This window comes from Vairimorpha necatrix, chromosome 1 (genome assembly GCF_036630325.1).
Source record: "Vairimorpha necatrix chromosome 1, complete sequence".
NCBI classification, from domain to species: Eukaryota; Fungi; Microsporidia; family Nosematidae; genus Vairimorpha; species Vairimorpha necatrix.
Window position 1 is genome coordinate 1,376,719 of NC_088816.1, and position 15,950 is coordinate 1,392,668.

At 25.6% G+C, this 15,950-nt stretch overlaps 6 protein-coding genes and 2 non-coding genes across 8 annotated transcripts; 4 read left to right on the forward strand and 4 right to left on the reverse strand.

The window, feature by feature from the left end:
* Nucleotides 1-45: 45 nt before the first annotated feature.
* Nucleotides 46-1,206, forward strand: VNE69_01329 (mgtE domain-containing protein; the record flags this gene model as incomplete). Its single annotated transcript, XM_065472465.1, has 1 exon — nt 46-1,206. One exon carries the CDS (start codon nt 46-48, stop codon nt 1,204-1,206), a length of 1,161 nt encoding a protein of 386 aa, XP_065328537.1.
* A 1,412-nt stretch (nt 1,207-2,618) lies between these two features.
* VNE69_01330 (putative heat shock factor transcription factor) lies at nt 2,619-3,377 on the reverse strand (the record flags this gene model as incomplete). The annotated part of the gene is made up of 1 exon (XM_065472466.1): nt 2,619-3,377. The coding sequence occupies one exon, from the start codon at nt 3,375-3,377 to the stop codon at nt 2,619-2,621; it is 759 nt and encodes a 252-aa protein (XP_065328538.1).
* A 195-nt stretch (nt 3,378-3,572) lies between these two features.
* VNE69_01331 (zinc finger AN1 domain-containing protein) lies at nt 3,573-3,917 on the forward strand (the record flags this gene model as incomplete). Its single annotated transcript, XM_065472467.1, has 1 exon — nt 3,573-3,917. The coding sequence occupies one exon, from the start codon at nt 3,573-3,575 to the stop codon at nt 3,915-3,917; it is 345 nt and encodes a 114-aa protein (XP_065328539.1).
* Nucleotides 3,918-4,022: 105 nt separating this feature from the next.
* Nucleotides 4,023-4,104, forward strand: VNE69_01911. The gene has a single exon. It is a non-coding gene; the product is annotated as a tRNA-Ser (tRNA).
* Nucleotides 4,105-4,132: 28 nt separating this feature from the next.
* VNE69_01332 (general transcription and DNA repair factor IIH subunit (SSL1)) lies at nt 4,133-5,140 on the forward strand (the record flags this gene model as incomplete). The annotated part of the gene is made up of 1 exon (XM_065472468.1): nt 4,133-5,140. One exon carries the CDS (start codon nt 4,133-4,135, stop codon nt 5,138-5,140), a length of 1,008 nt encoding a protein of 335 aa, XP_065328540.1.
* A 92-nt stretch (nt 5,141-5,232) lies between these two features.
* Nucleotides 5,233-5,304, reverse strand: VNE69_01912. The gene has a single exon. It is a non-coding gene; the product is annotated as a tRNA-Thr (tRNA).
* A 5,258-nt stretch (nt 5,305-10,562) lies between these two features.
* VNE69_01333 (uncharacterized protein) lies at nt 10,563-11,906 on the reverse strand (the record flags this gene model as incomplete). The annotated part of the gene is made up of 1 exon (XM_065472469.1): nt 10,563-11,906. One exon carries the CDS (start codon nt 11,904-11,906, stop codon nt 10,563-10,565), a length of 1,344 nt encoding a protein of 447 aa, XP_065328541.1.
* A 2,342-nt stretch (nt 11,907-14,248) lies between these two features.
* On the reverse strand, nt 14,249-15,577 carry VNE69_01334 (uncharacterized protein; the record flags this gene model as incomplete). The annotated part of the gene is made up of 1 exon (XM_065472470.1): nt 14,249-15,577. The coding sequence occupies one exon, from the start codon at nt 15,575-15,577 to the stop codon at nt 14,249-14,251; it is 1,329 nt and encodes a 442-aa protein (XP_065328542.1).
* Between the last annotated feature and the right edge of the window lie 373 nt (nt 15,578-15,950).

The window sequence follows — 15,950 nt, forward strand, 5'->3', positions numbered from 1 at the left end:
TTCTGAAACATCTTCTTAATATTCAGTAAAATAAAAAATAATAAAATGATCTCATATTTCTTTACTCTCGATTTATCTTTATTTTTACAATCTACACCTAGTCTCGTTATTTCATTAATCGGTCTACTTGTTACAGGTCGAATTCTGGAAAAAGTAGTAGACGATCTCGAACTCAAAATTTATCCAATTTTACTGCAGTCAAATTGTATACTAAATTTTAAAGGAAATATCGAACTACTCTACGCTTTGTATTTGTCGTCTATGAGACTGAACGATTATCTCAATTATAAAAAATATCTTAGGTATGCATTTGACAATGGATATCTTGTGCTTCTCCAGTCTATTACTATAGGAATAACAATAGGAATAATCGGAATATCTAAACTTGTACTATCTGGAATATTTGATATAAAAATATTCCTTAATATCTTCACCACTTCATTGGTCACTTGTACTGTTTCAACCTTATTATTCATTTTATTCCTTTATTTTACTATAGAATTCTCTAAATATTGCGACATTACTCCTGACAACGTCGTTTTACCAACTATATCTTCTATATCTGATTATTTAAGCATTCGACTGCTAATTCTTTTTACAAAATTTTTCAAAAAATCTTCGATTTTTTCAATGATTTTTATCATTTCACTTTGCCTATGTTTCGTACCTATTTGTCTTTTTTTCATATTCGTCAGTAAAAAACGAATGCCAATCCAATCAGTCCAAATACTTTTTTTTACATACATTCTGAGTACACTAGGCGGGTACTTTCTAGACATATTCTCATCAAAATATTCATTTATAGCTTCAACATTCCCTGTTTATTCTGGTCTGGCTGTGTCTATAGCTTTTATTTATCTTCATAAAATTTTTACATCTATAAATAATAATATAGAACATGATAGCGAAAAAACAAAAGCGACTTTACTGGTCACATCTTTCATAATGATATTGTTTTATATCTTATTATCTATGTATTATGAAGTTAGAAAAGGTATAATGTTTTATATTCTTTTGATTTCATTTTTTTTGTGTCAGGTGGGGATACTTTTGAAATTAATAGAAGAACTAGCAGTATTCTTACAGGAATATGAAGGAGATATAGGTATTGTGTCTATACCAATAATAACAGCATTGGGAGATGTATTAAGTACTTTGTTGCTTATATTAGTGGCATCATTAAGTACGAAAAAAATTGATAAATAAAATTTTTTAAAAATTTACCAAATCTGAAAATTAAGATATTTTAAATAGAAACGTATTTTGTAAATAAAATTAATGGCTAATTTTCACTTTATCCCCCCCCTTACCAATATAAATACAGAATTTTTTATTTTTAGCCCTGTTTTTTAAAAGTCGAAGCGTCCAGAGCGGAAAGGAACAGAGAAAAATTTACATAAGTAAAAAAATGGTCTTAGAAATATCTAATTTGATCATAGTTTATGAAAAATATATTATTTAAACCAATTTAATAATGTTTTCTAAAAAACTATGAGTTAAATAGAAGTCTAAATTTGTAAAAATATGTTTTAACCTATTGCTTTCTTTTGTCATTACATTTAATTTTTGCCAAATATAAACATGTTTATACACAGTTTATGTTGTTTAAAACAGATTCTAGGTTTGGTTATTCTTAGTTTGGTAGTATATTTATTAGTCTTGTTTTTTAGGTTTTCATTGGTTTTTCTAGACAAACAGAGAATAATTATGTTATATTTATGCTTTTTAAAGAATTATTGAATCGTATATAATGTCAATTTAATAAGATATGTTATATTTTAGCTCCAAAAGTAAAATATTACATGTTTGGAAAATTCTTTAATTCTTGAAAAATATTCATTTATAACAGCAAATGAACCTTATAAATATTATTTATATAGAGATTTCGTTGTTATACATTGCAATGTACAATAAAGATAAATCTTGATCAATAATTGGAAGAAGGAAATTTTTAAAAAATTGAAAAAAAAAAACGAAAAAACAATTGTTTTATTTTTGGTAAATATGCTATTTTATTACAACTTTATTTTTTTGACTTTTGCTCCTTCACATTTTTTCCGCTTCGAATTTCGAAAAAAGGGGATATTTTTTAAAAATTCTCAATTTATATTGGTAAGGGGGGGGGATAAAGTGAAAATGCTCCAAAATTAATTATGGATTATTAATTCTGTATTAAAACGTATTTTGTATATAAAATTTATTTAGGATTATTAATTCTGTATTAAGTTAAAGAAAAAGGAAACCACGCAGTGATTCACCTCTACAACGTGTCTAAAATGGTTTTATTCAAAAAAAAATTTTTTTTAAACACGTACTGCAAATTTGTTAAAAAAGATATAAAATTAAAATATAATAAGACTTTGAAAAACTTCACGAAAGATTAGCTTAAAAATAAAAATCTTTGCGAATTTTATATATTATTATAAGTAGTTATAACTTTTAGTCAGAATTTTATCAAACTATAAAAATTTTAAAATTACGATACAAAAAAGTCAAACTCCAATAAATATTAAAAAATAGACTTGCGACACAAATCAAAAATGAAGATATCCCATGCGATACGATATCATTTAAAAATTTATGTTTAGATTTTTACAGTCTCTATTTGTTTTTTATTTTTAAAAATATTTTGTCTCATACGATGAATCATCGTCTTCAAAGTCAAATAAAAAATTATTATTCTGTTTATCCGGTATAACTCTTCTATCTTTGTGTTTATAATCTTCTTCTATTGTTTTCTGTTTCTTTAATTCTTCCAAATTATTTTTAAAATATTTTTCAAGTTTATTGTCATTCAAAATTGGGAAATCTTTACTAGTCGACTCTGGAGCTTTCTTGATTATTTTTTTTATCCCGTCTTCTACGTTATTTTCACTATTTATAAACAGTCTTCCTAATATTTGCACTAGCCCGTTAATTGTATTATCTTGTTGGTCGACTCGTTCTTTAAGACTTCGCACTTCGTTCTCAAGTTTAAAATTTTGCCCATTGAGATATTGTAACAAATCTTGCAATTGGTTAGGTGTCTTTGTTGTGCTTTTTGTTACTAATGTTGACAGTTTATCAGTTGTTCTTTTGATACAACAAAGCATTTTCTCCCCGTTTCTTTGGAAATTTCTATGAAAATATTCTTCTTCTCGGGTATTTAAAGAATTTGACTTTGAAAAGCCGTAGACGTAGAGAAGTCGTACAAATGCGCTGTATTCCGTGGTCTTACTCAAATATTTTAGACCATTTGTCATAAAAGCATTTTTATCAGAAATATAAAAATGTAAGCCATCTTCAGTCCATTCTATTTCGGGATAAGCTGGATCATTTACGATTTTAAAGAGTCTTCTTATAAATCTAGTAATTTTTGGTGCTTTAAAATCACTCATGATTTATGGGTTTATTTTTAACTCAAAAGTAAACTTGTTTTTTTATTAAAAAATTACATTCAAAATTTAATATCTCCATTGATGTTAATAGTTTCTTAAAATTAAATGTTTGAAACGTGTCAAAAATATTTTATTTGGCCCAGACACACTAATTTCAAAAAATAAGATAAAAATATTTTTTTTCTAAAAGGGGGTATGGAAAATACTGTGGGTAACAATCTCAACATTATAATCAAAGATGAGAAAAAAGAAGATAAAGAAATATTTATTTTATCCACTAAGAAACGGAAATGTGATGATACAATCATAAATAGCGCAAAAACCAGAAAACATTCTGACACAATGAAAAACAATTGCTATAAGTGTAATAGAAGAATGAATCTTGTAAGCTCTTATAAATGCAGATGTGGGAATAATTATTGTAATAGGCACAGATTCCACGATCAACATGACTGCAAATTCGACTTCAAAAAATTGGCAACTGAGAAATTAGCAATGAATAATCCTAAATTACAAAATAATCGAATTGGAGATCATTAAAATAAACGAATTTATGTATTCAAATTGTCTTAAAAAAACAAAAACTTTCTACTTGTAAATTTGCAATTAGAAAAAACAATATAAATACAAATATACTTTTTACATGACGGTGTAGCAAAGTGGTTAACGCGCTAGATTGCTAATCTAGTTCCTTCTGGGAGCGCGAGTTCGAATCTCGCCATCGTCGTTTTTTTAAAATTTTATTACGACCCCAAATGGCTAATAGTTTTGCTTGGGAAAAAGAATATAAGCGAACTTGGCTGGAAGATAAAAAACTTGATTCAAAAAATGAATACAAAATTAATAAACTTATTTACAATGATAAAAAGAAAGGAATTTTGCGTCATCTACATATTTTATTAGATGTATCATTGTCTATTGACAAAAATGACTATTTGCCGTCAATTCGTAAAAATATTATTTCTTCTCTCGAAAAATTTATTCCGAAATTCTACCTTGAAAATCCAATCTCTGGGATGTCTTTTTCATGTGTGAACGACAGAACAATAAAAATAACAAACTCTACTAATGTAAAAGATTTATTAAATCGTAAAGGCGAAGGAAATTTTTCTTTATTAAATGGCCTTTATGGCGCAGTAGAACACATAAAATCTTATACATTTTGTAAAGAAATTGTAGTAATTGTCTCCAGTTTGGTATTGAAAGATTCTGACTCGTATTCTGAAATTATCGACATATTGAAAAAACTAAATATAAAAATTAATATTATTAGTATTTGTGGAGAACTCATGATTTATAAACATATAGTAGAATCTACAGGAGGGAAATTGTATGTTCCATTGAATATTGACCATTTTGACTATATTCTTAAATCTCTAACAATACCAAGCGAAATCAAGAGCGCGACTATAAATTTGATAAAACTGGGATTTCCTAAAGTAATTTATGAAGAAGGAGTTTGCGCGTGCCATTTGCAAATGAATTTGGCAGGATATGAATGTCCTGCGTGTAAAACATACATTTGTTCACTTCCCATGGGATGTCCCATATGTGAATTACAACTAGTCAGTTCATTAAATATATCGAAATCTTACCAACATATGTACCCTCTAAAATTATTTATAAAGTGTCCTGAGGGAACGTGCATTGTTTGTCAGAAAAAAGGCGAAGAATGTTGTGGAAAGTGCAATTCGGTGTATTGCGATGATTGCAACTTTTTTGTTCATGAAAATCTAAATTTCTGTCTTGGTTGCAAAAAATAATAATAAATTAAAATATTTGCAATTTAAAATAATCTATTGTAAAAAATTTTATACAAGATTTTTTTCTTATATTTAAAGATAAAATCATAAAATGCCACGACTGAGAATCGAACTCAGGACCTTCAGTTTACAAGACTGACGCTCTACCACTGAGCTACAGTGGCTTAAAAACAAAAATATATAAAATTTTTGTTTTTCCAATTTACAAAATTCAAATAGTGTAAAACTAATACAAAAAATGTATATACATATGTTTTAACACGAAATATAAAGATGGTACATAATTATAATTGTTTTATTATCAAGCACAATAAAACAAATTGTATTTTTTCAGGTTTTCTTTTTTGTATTTATGTGTATAATAAAATTTGATCGCAGTCTTTCTAAGGATATTTTGACTCCACTTCTACTTGCATGTTCGATTGAAATGCTCTTAAAAGTTTATTTTTGCTTAGCGTAATCAGCATTATAACAAATATTATATCCATAAAAATTTTGGTCCGATAAAAATTTCTTGTAATATATAATTTATCTTGCAGGCAAATTTTTTTCAGAATGTAGATTATTTTAACTAATTTTGTTTTTTAAAAGATAGAATAAGGTTTATTGACGGTTGCCTACAAAATGGCTCATACATTCTGCTGAATTTTAAATGTGCTATTTGTTTTGTTTTTTTCGATATGACGCCGTTTTGCAAAATGTCTATATTTCTAAATGACACTTTCAATATCATCAACGGACCAATAAGAGTAACATCTTGATCTTATTAATGGTATGGTTTGCAATAATTTCATTTTTAGTTTTCCGTTTTTATTTTGTGCTTAAATTGAAAGTAGTACATAGTTTGTTTCTGTAGAAATCCAAAACTTCATAAAAATTAATTTGATGGTCAGGATTATAATATAACTGCATAAATTATTCTTAGTACAACTAGATTTTATCACATGAATAATCATATCTAGTTGTCTGTATGACAATTTTTCGACGTAGCATTTTTACATAACGTTTTAGCATTTTATCACAATATTCTTGTATTTTTAGCACAACATTTTTGTATTTTTAGCATAATATTCCCAATTACAATGCTTACCAAAACTCTACAAAAAATTTGTTTTAGAATTTTTTATTATTAAAATGGTTATACTCAATGATTAAATTTTCGAACCAATTAAATAAAGCAGGAATTATTAATCAGTCCTAAGATTTTTTATATCATTTGTTTGATTTTGCAACAATCATTTACATATCAAAAAAAAAAAATTTCATATATAAAGTATAATATTAATTTGTTTGATATTTTAATTTTACAAATATAAAAGGTCTATAGTGTATAACTATTATTTTGACGCTTAAAACTTAATTAGTTGCAAATAAAAAACTAAAAGATTAATTGATTTTATATCTAAAATAAGCCATTATTGCGTAAAAATCTAATCATCGATGTTATTTCCATTAATTTACGTATTCTTTTTCCATTTAATGAAGCACTAATCGTATATTTTTTTTTACTGGGCTGAAAAAACTATATATAAATTTTTACTCAATCTATTATTTGCAAAAATTTACATTTTATGTATTTTCATGTAAAAAGTTACTTATTCTAAAAAAAAGAATTACGACGAAAATATGATCGAATCATTTGTTTTTTATATTTTGGATGATTGCTGCGAACAATTATTTACTGTTTAGTATAAACTTAGAAACAACATTTTGCTTCAACTAGACCTACAAGATGCGTTTATCCAAAAATTTGCTGTTGAAACTTTAATTCATTAATTCTATATAATTATTGTCGCGGGCATTAAAACACATGAGATAAGCATTTAAATTTGATGTAGAGTTTGCAATGAATAAATATTTATATTGCTAAAAATCGTTTACATACTAAACGATCATAAATTTGACTGAGACTTAAATTATGTTTAGATTTTTTTGTAGTATGTACTTATGAGAAGAGGCCGAAAAAAACCCGAAAGTACAACTTATGTCAGTATCTTTACATATAACTTTCGTCTTAACAAGTACAATTGAAAAATTCATTATAATGCTACGCCAATTACCCTGTTTTTACGCAATTTTATACCTTTTTGCAATTCTTAAAAAATTTACAACTCTTTTCGAAGCTTGCAATAGAACTTTAATATAAATTAGTCTGCCGATTGTTGTGTCAACCATTATTTACACACGCGTTATTTTTTTTCTATTTGGTAAACTATAACCATAGGTCTGATAACGAACTATTTAAACTAAGTCTTTTGATTTTTTTACTATTTCAGAAATCGTATACGAACTGTTTGTAGTTATATAATCAAAAAGTAAACTTAGCGTAAATAAAAATCTATAGAAACTTAAAATTAATGTTTATACTTATTTTTGATATTATTGTCGAATATTCCGAATCAGCAAATTGTTTATTTTAATTTAAATGTGTAATTTCAACATACTCGATATTATATCATTGTCTTGTTTACAAATAATCAATAAGTTCAAAAAATTTCGAATAGATTAAATGTATTCTAAGTAAACTTTTTACAAATTATGCATATTTTTTTTAAATTATAATATAAAATAGATAGAATACAGATAACAAAAAATTTTTAATTGTTGGACAGTTCACATCATATGGATTTGCTTGCTGATAAACATTTTGTTTAAATTTTTTTTTGATTTCTTTTTTATCGTATAAGAAATAAAATACACAACAAACTATTATTAAAACGAAAATTTTTCTTATTTTACATACCAGAACCTAAACCAAAGATTTAAAATATACAAGTTTCATCTCCTGATACAGTATCTTTAAAGTTTTTATCCCTACGTAAATCATTTGAAAATCATCACTACATATATTTGTGATAAATTCATTTACTAAAGAATCTGTAAAGTTTTAATTATTACATTTTTTTGTCATATTAAAAATATGGAATTACATCATCTTTAGAATGATAGCTTTCATTAATACATACGGCCTTATGAACGTAAATTTTATCAATATATATAGTGTGTAGAACGCGTTTCGCATCATAATTTCCTTCTTTTGGGCCCCAACATCTATTATAAAAAAATTATCTCTCTTTTTTTTTTATACACTTTAAGAAATGTTTTTAGTTCATCATTTTAAAATCAATATGCTTATCAATAATTTTTATAATATTATCTTTCACAGATAGGAATTTATCAATAATTTTACCTTAATAAAAAACATACATTTTGAACATTTATACTGTCAAATGATATAAATCATAAACTAGAAGTCTTTCCGCTACTAAATATTACTATCCAACCCCTTTTGATAACTCTTTAGATTGAAAAAATTATTAATTGCTGCAAAATCGAACGTTTTAGGTCCTTGAAATTAAAAATATTAGCACTATGAAAGACACTATTTTACAACATTTTTAAAAATCTTGATTTTTAGTTATTTTCCCCATATTATTTTTTGGACATTTGTAATGCTTTTTTGGAAAGAATAAAATTTTTTGGTATCATTTAACATATTGCAACTTTTTTCGTCGTTTTTAATATGATTGGTTTTGTCAGGAGGTATGATCTTGTTTCATAATCCTACAACAGATTTTATGGAGAATAGAAATAAAATTAATGCCTAAAAAAGCTGAAATTTTTTTTTCTATAAATAAAATATTTTAGGTCATAAAAATTATTTTTACAATTAAAAAGATCTAAATTTTATTTTTTCTTATTATGTTGTGTCAAACAATAGATCATTTCTTCTTGTAATGATATTACAAATTTCACAAAATTCTAGTCTAAAATATTTTTTTTTATTGTTAAATATCTAAGAACCGTATGAAACAATGTGGAAAGAAATTTAAAAATAATACAACAAAAACCACATATAGTTTGGCCATATAGTAAAACACACAATAAATAATGTTTATGCATTTTTTAGTACTTCGACAGTCCCTTTTTGACCGGCCTTTCTAAAACCTACATTAGCAACAATCAATTATAAATATAATTAATTTTGCATTTATTTTCGATCTTTTATTGGCCACAAGAAAAAATGCCTCGTTTCGCCTACTAAAAGATAAAAATTTTCTTAACCATTATTATGTGCACGAAAATACGGTATTTTGCGGGGGATCTTGCTATTTTTTGTATAATATCTTTCTTATTGTATAAGATCTATTGCTCTTACGACAATACAAAAAGCAAATAAATGTACGTTTTGATTCCGTGAGCCAAAAAGAGTCGGTTCGGGATTAATTAAAAATTTTTACTATATATACAAATAGATTTTTCGTATTATATGTATATTTGGTTCCATTAGACAAAGAAAATACGTCGAACCTTATACAATATTATATGTAAATTATTAAATTTGATATTTAAAAGATGCTCGTATGTCTACAAATATTAAAAAAACGTATAAGGAATTTTTACACAAAAATGAAAATTTGTAAAATACATTCCGATTTGCGCTGCCCAGAAAAAATCTAAAAAGAGATAGAATAATTTTTTAAAAATGGTCATAAGTAAAATCTACTATGAATAATAATGTTTTTGATTGAGCCCACAACCAACCCCATTGATAATATTTTTACAAAATTCTACGAAATAAAAAATATCTACTATTTCATAATGTTTATTGTAAAATGCAATAAACAAGAAATTAATGCTTTTTTTAACATTATTTTAAATTTACTAAACGATTTTGATCAAATAACATAAAAATTGTGATATATAGCATGAACTATGACATTAAAAATATTTGGCAGTATATTAAAAAAAAGTCATGAAAAGTTTTTTAAGTACTAAGACAAGAATAAGACGGGGTATGGTTTTAGAAAGTCGATCATTAAACTCCCATAATTGGTTTCTTTATTCAAAGAATGCTTTTGTAATGAATAAAATAAACTAAAACGTGTAGAAAACAAGCAAGAAAGGACTATATTGCTAACATATTGTTTAACTTAGATCAGAGTCTTTATTTTTTTGTATGGGCCATATAAATGACATTTTCAAAATTTTTGTTAATAAAAATTTTCATACATAAATGGTTTGATATAGGAAATAAAACCACGGTAATTCTATAATTAGTTAACTGAAACGGCTTAGTCCCCAGGAACAATCAAAAATACAGAAAGTGGTTTAAAGTTTTGATCGGATAAAATTTATTCCCAATCGGACCTTTAAGTATTCCTTTAGCTCTTGCCGATTCAAAAGAGAACATAATAGAAGAACGATTTTTTTAATTAGGATGACTTTATACAAACATATACTTCTAAAGCATCTTTCAGCTACCGATTGAAATCGAAACAACCCTCATAAACAAACTTGTAAATCTAAGGTAAAGTCCGGTTGATAAGATAGTTAAAATAGCCAAAAATAAATAACACCTGAAAATTAGTACAAAAATTGAATGTGTAAGCGACATTTAAAATAAATTAAAATTTATTCGTTAATCTTTAAAATCTCTAGGAAGCTTTTCTTCGGTATCCACTTTTATCCAATCGGTTTCATATAGCTTGTCATTTTTCAATATTGAAATTAAAATCTTTTCAATAAAACAACGACATTTCTGAACGTCTTCAATCATAAAAGATAATTGAATTTCATCGACCGATTTATTAAAATTAAATCCAGGTAACAAGGTTTTACAATTGCACATAATTTCAACGTCCTTATCTTCTACTTGTTCCGCCTCTTCAAATTCAATATTCACTTTTACAAAAGCTTTCATCTTTACTTGCATATCAATTATAGACATGGCTTCATAAAAATTAAACTTATGTTCGGGATTTCGACAGAGTTTTAATAAATTTAGAATGTCTGTGATGATTCCTAAACCTACCGCATTAGTAAATGAATCTTTTCTACTTGGGTCAAATCTTCGAAGCCTTTCTCTGGTATAAGCATTATCTGTATAATACTTTGACAATTTTAAATCTGCCATTGAGAAATTCAATGTTTCCAAGACACGTTCGACAAAAATTGATGGTATCATTTTTTTTTCAGCTTTAAAATTTTTTAATGTTTCAAAGACCTTTTTATAGATTGGTAAATTTTGATTAGCTAATAAAAAAGTTTTATCATTATACTTAGAATTAAAAGTACTCTGAGACATAGCACAAAATTCTTTTATAAATTTCATAACTATATTATTGTCTTTTTGGTTCAAGTTTAAAAAATTTTCTACGAGAAGATCTCCAAAAAGTCCAAAAATTACATTCGTTTCTTGTTTAAAAATTACTGAACCACTATTATAATAAATAGTATAGGGACTTAAATAAAGTGGAAGAACTAAATAATTAAATTTAGGCGAATTGGCAATGTCAACGAACACACTTTTTCCATTTAGCATTGTTTCGTTTAAATTATCTTTTTTTATAGTATATTCAATTTCCTCGTCCAAAAAAGCAAATTCATTTCCCTTTTCTGCGAGCCCTTCACACTCATTACCAGGAAGTTTTTTATCTTTTACTTTTGTTAATTTTATATTATACTCGAACCCACGCGCTCCATCTCGATCTGAATACAAATATTCGTCCTTTGCAGAATCCTTTAAAAAACAATCATCAACAAGTTTTGAAAAAATCATTTTTTTCTGGTTATTATATTTATGACTATAAGTGATATCAACGGTATAATTTAATTTTTCTTTTTGAATACTTGTAGAAGCCGATGCCCCCTCTCTAGTACTCTGATTTTCACTAGGATCAAACTTTTCACTGCCATCATTTATACTAAAACTTCCACTTGCAAGTGCATTTAAACAAATTTCCATAATCTGACGAACATCCATGAGGGGACATATTTTTTCTTTTTTATAGTTTTTTTAATTTATAATTTAATTTAAACCGTCATTTGACAGGTTAATCTTAATATTTAATCAAAAAAAGATTTTCTCAAATATTTATTCTTTTTTGAATTTCTAATATTTCAGTTTTAATTTAATTTAACTAAATTAATGTTTGTTGATTTTATAATACTTATAAATTAAAAGACCTAATTTGATTTTTAATATGAGCAGTGTTAAATAATAATTAGATTGATTTTTGACAGATTTAATTTACTTTTTAATGACAGTTATGAATACACAAAATGAAACTTAATTTTTTAAATAGAAATTGACGAATATGAATATATTTAAAGAACCAAGTTTCCACACAATCTCGAAATTTTGAATCAACATTAGTTAGTTTGATATTTTATTACATGTTCCGATTTTGTGTAGATTGGCTTAGAAACATGATAATTGTTCAAATAAATTTTGTTTATTGGATTCTGGTGGTTTGGGGGTTTTTTATAACAATTATAAACATTGTGTCTTTCTTTATTCTGTATTTTTGCTTAATTTCTTTTCTAAAATATCTATTTCAAGATGATAAGTATAACACTCTGCCGATAGTAATTCCAAGTTAAAATGATTATGGAAGTCCAGCATACAAAGAATTTGTGATAATCATCATAATAAATGCAATTAATAGATTTATTATATGATTTTGTCACAATCTTTGTTTTGTTCTATTCTAATCTAGAAAAGGCTTTTTGCTATTGTCTTTCCATTAAAATTTTCACTTTATAGTTTTTCTACGCAATTCAAATGAATATTCTAAAAGAATTTGATTAATTCGATTCGATCAGAAATTTGGCGATTTTCACTTTAGGCCCCTATCATGTAAATTCTGATTTTTTATTTTGATCAATTATTTTTGAAAGCCAAAACGGAAAATGGATAAAAAAATCATTTTAATAGTGATAAAAAATGGTCTCATTAAGACCTAAACGACCATAAATTTTAAAAATATAATAATCTATTAATCATGTATTTTATCTCAAGTAATGTCAATTTGTGCTTCCGTAAACTAACATATTTGCATGTATGCTTTTTATTGTTTTATAACTGCATTTTATTGTTTTTAAACACGTTTTCTCTTATCATATTGTTTTTAAGAGCTTAAAATTTATTTTTTGCGCTTAAACATATTTAAATAATAAATTTTTTTTTTGTATTTTTTAATTATTATAGACACGGGGGTAAGCCCCGCCAAATCATTTTTACTTTATTCAGTACAACGAAACATTAAATACAAATTTATATAAAAATACGTCTAAAACCAATTTCAATTTACATAATTATGTAAACCCTACATATTTTATTTATTACTATATATCTTACTCATAATATGAGTTAATATTCACCATTGAATAAAAAAATTTTATTATACATTTAAATGTCGATTAAGGAAAAGTTTTAATTATTATGTTAAGAAATAAAATATTAAAATTTTGAAAAAATAAAAAACAAGTTACTTATTTTTGATAGTTACGTTGTCTTGTTAGAACACTTTTCTAATTTCTTTTTTTTTCGTTCTGTACGCTTCGACTTTCAAAAATCAGAAATAATCATAAAAAATTAACTTGCTATTTTTATGAGTCTAAAGTAAAAAGCTTGTCGATGTCTGCTAAAATTTTATTTGCAACGTATAGCGGTTTTGTCATATAATCAAGATTTACAACTCACTTGATTTTTTCATGGCAGAATTGTATATGAAAACTTACAAATACAAGAGAAATCTAAAACCAATAAGATACTAGCTACTTTTTTTGTCATTGGTAGATTTAAAATACACCGAGATTTTGTATCAAGAAAAGCTTTTTTATATTAGCCTTTCTTTTTTTAATAAATGATAAGTTGATCACTGACATAGAAAACAGTTTAGCTACATGCAAAGGTATCTAAAGTTTTGCAGCCTCACACAAACAAAATACCTATATTTTTTTTGTTATACCATTTGCAGTAAGTCTATTTTATGTGTATTAACCACAAATAAGAGCATATATTAAACCTTAAAAGGAGACATACATGAGAAGAGTCCATGAAGTAGTGTGTGAAAGCCTATTGTGTAAAACAGACATTATCTTTATACTGTTCAGTTGTAACATTTGAAAATTAAATTAAAACAAGTGTATTGGAATTTTTATGGCTAATACTGAAGGGTTGTAATGTGCCATGACAAAAGTAAAAAAATTTGATGTCTAATGCAAAAATATACCAAATTAAAATATTAAATACTTATATATAGTTTTTCGTGTTAAATGAATCAAATTAACTTTTAGATATATTTGCAAAAATTATTAATTTTAATATTTTACTCGTAAATCTCTATAAATTTCATCTTCCATTTCTACCGGTATCCAATCGGTTTGATATACCATGTCATTTTTCTGTATTAAAATATTTATTTTGCTAATATAACAAAGGCATTTTTGAGCGTCTTTTAGTTTTAAAGATAATTGAATGCCATCATCCAATTTACAGAAATCAAATCCAGAAAAAGGAGTTTCACAGATACACATAATTTCAATGTTCTCCTTTTCTATTTGGTCAACATATTTACATTCGATTTTCACTCTCACACAAGCGTACAATGTTATTTCTGGACTAGATCTAGTCAAATTTTCATAAAAATTAAACTTATAATCAGGATTTCGACAAAGTCTTAATAAATTTACAATATCAGTGAGAATGCCGTACTTTACCGCTTGATTAAATGTATTATGTATTTCAGTATCAAAATTTTGAAGAATTTTTTTGGTCAATAGATTTTTAGTGTAATACTTTGACAGTTTGAAATCACTCATTGAATAGCGCAATTTTTTCGTTAAAATGTTAACCAAAGTTGTAGGCACCAAATCATCCTTATCTATATTTTCTTTCAAAATTTTAAAAAGCTCTTTATATTTATCTAAATTATCATTAGCCAATAAAAATGTTTTATTTTCAAAATCAGCATTAAAAATCCTCTGACTTGTGTGACAAATATTATTAATAAACTTCAAGACTATATCTTTGTCGTCTTTGTTTAATTTTATAAAATTTTCTTCAAAAAGATCCCCAAAAAGGTCAATAAACCCACTCATAAACGGTTTGATTTTTACCATACCACTTTCATTTTTAATTGTATATGGCCGTATAAAAATAGGAATTACTAAATAATTAAAATTAGAAGAATTTCCAATTTGTATAGCTACACTTTTCCCATTTAACATGGTTTTGTTTAAAAAATCCTTTTTTATATTATATTCTATTTCCTCGTCTATAAATGCAAATTCATTACCTTTTTCCCAATACACTTTAGTCTCTTTGAAACACGGTTTCTTCTCTCGTACTTTAGTTAATTTTATTTTGTACTCAAACCCGTCGTATTCGTGGCGTCCTGAATATGAATAACTATCAGGTGCCGAATCTTTTATAAAACAATCATTTACAAGTTTTGAAAATAGCATTTCTTGTCTGTGATTTGACTTATGACAATAATAAATCTCAACTGTATGCTCCAAATCTATTTTTTGAGTTATAGTGGACGTTGATACATTTTCTTCAGTGTTCTCATTTACCGCATTGCCATAAAACTTACTATTTTTTGCAAGTGCACATAAACAAACTTCAAATATCAGATATAAACCCATGAGGGAATCGAATAACTCTCTTTTATAGTTTTTTCATTAATAAATTAACTTTTGAAGAAAAATGAAAGTGAGTTTTGATGTAAAAAATAAAATGTAAATTAACAATTTGTTGAATCTTTATATTAATTACATGATTTAAATTATTTTACATTAAGTCATATTTTGTTATTTGTGCAAGAAGTTATAATTTAAAGGCCTTTTTATATTAAAAAAGTGATCACTGTTATATATCAATTACTGGGCTTTTGACATAGTTGACATGTAATATTTTGATGGCAGTTTTGAATAAACAAAATTATAGCTAATATTATAGCAAATATAGATAAATTATTGAATGAGACTAATTTTCTCAAGTATTTGGTTTAGTTTTTTT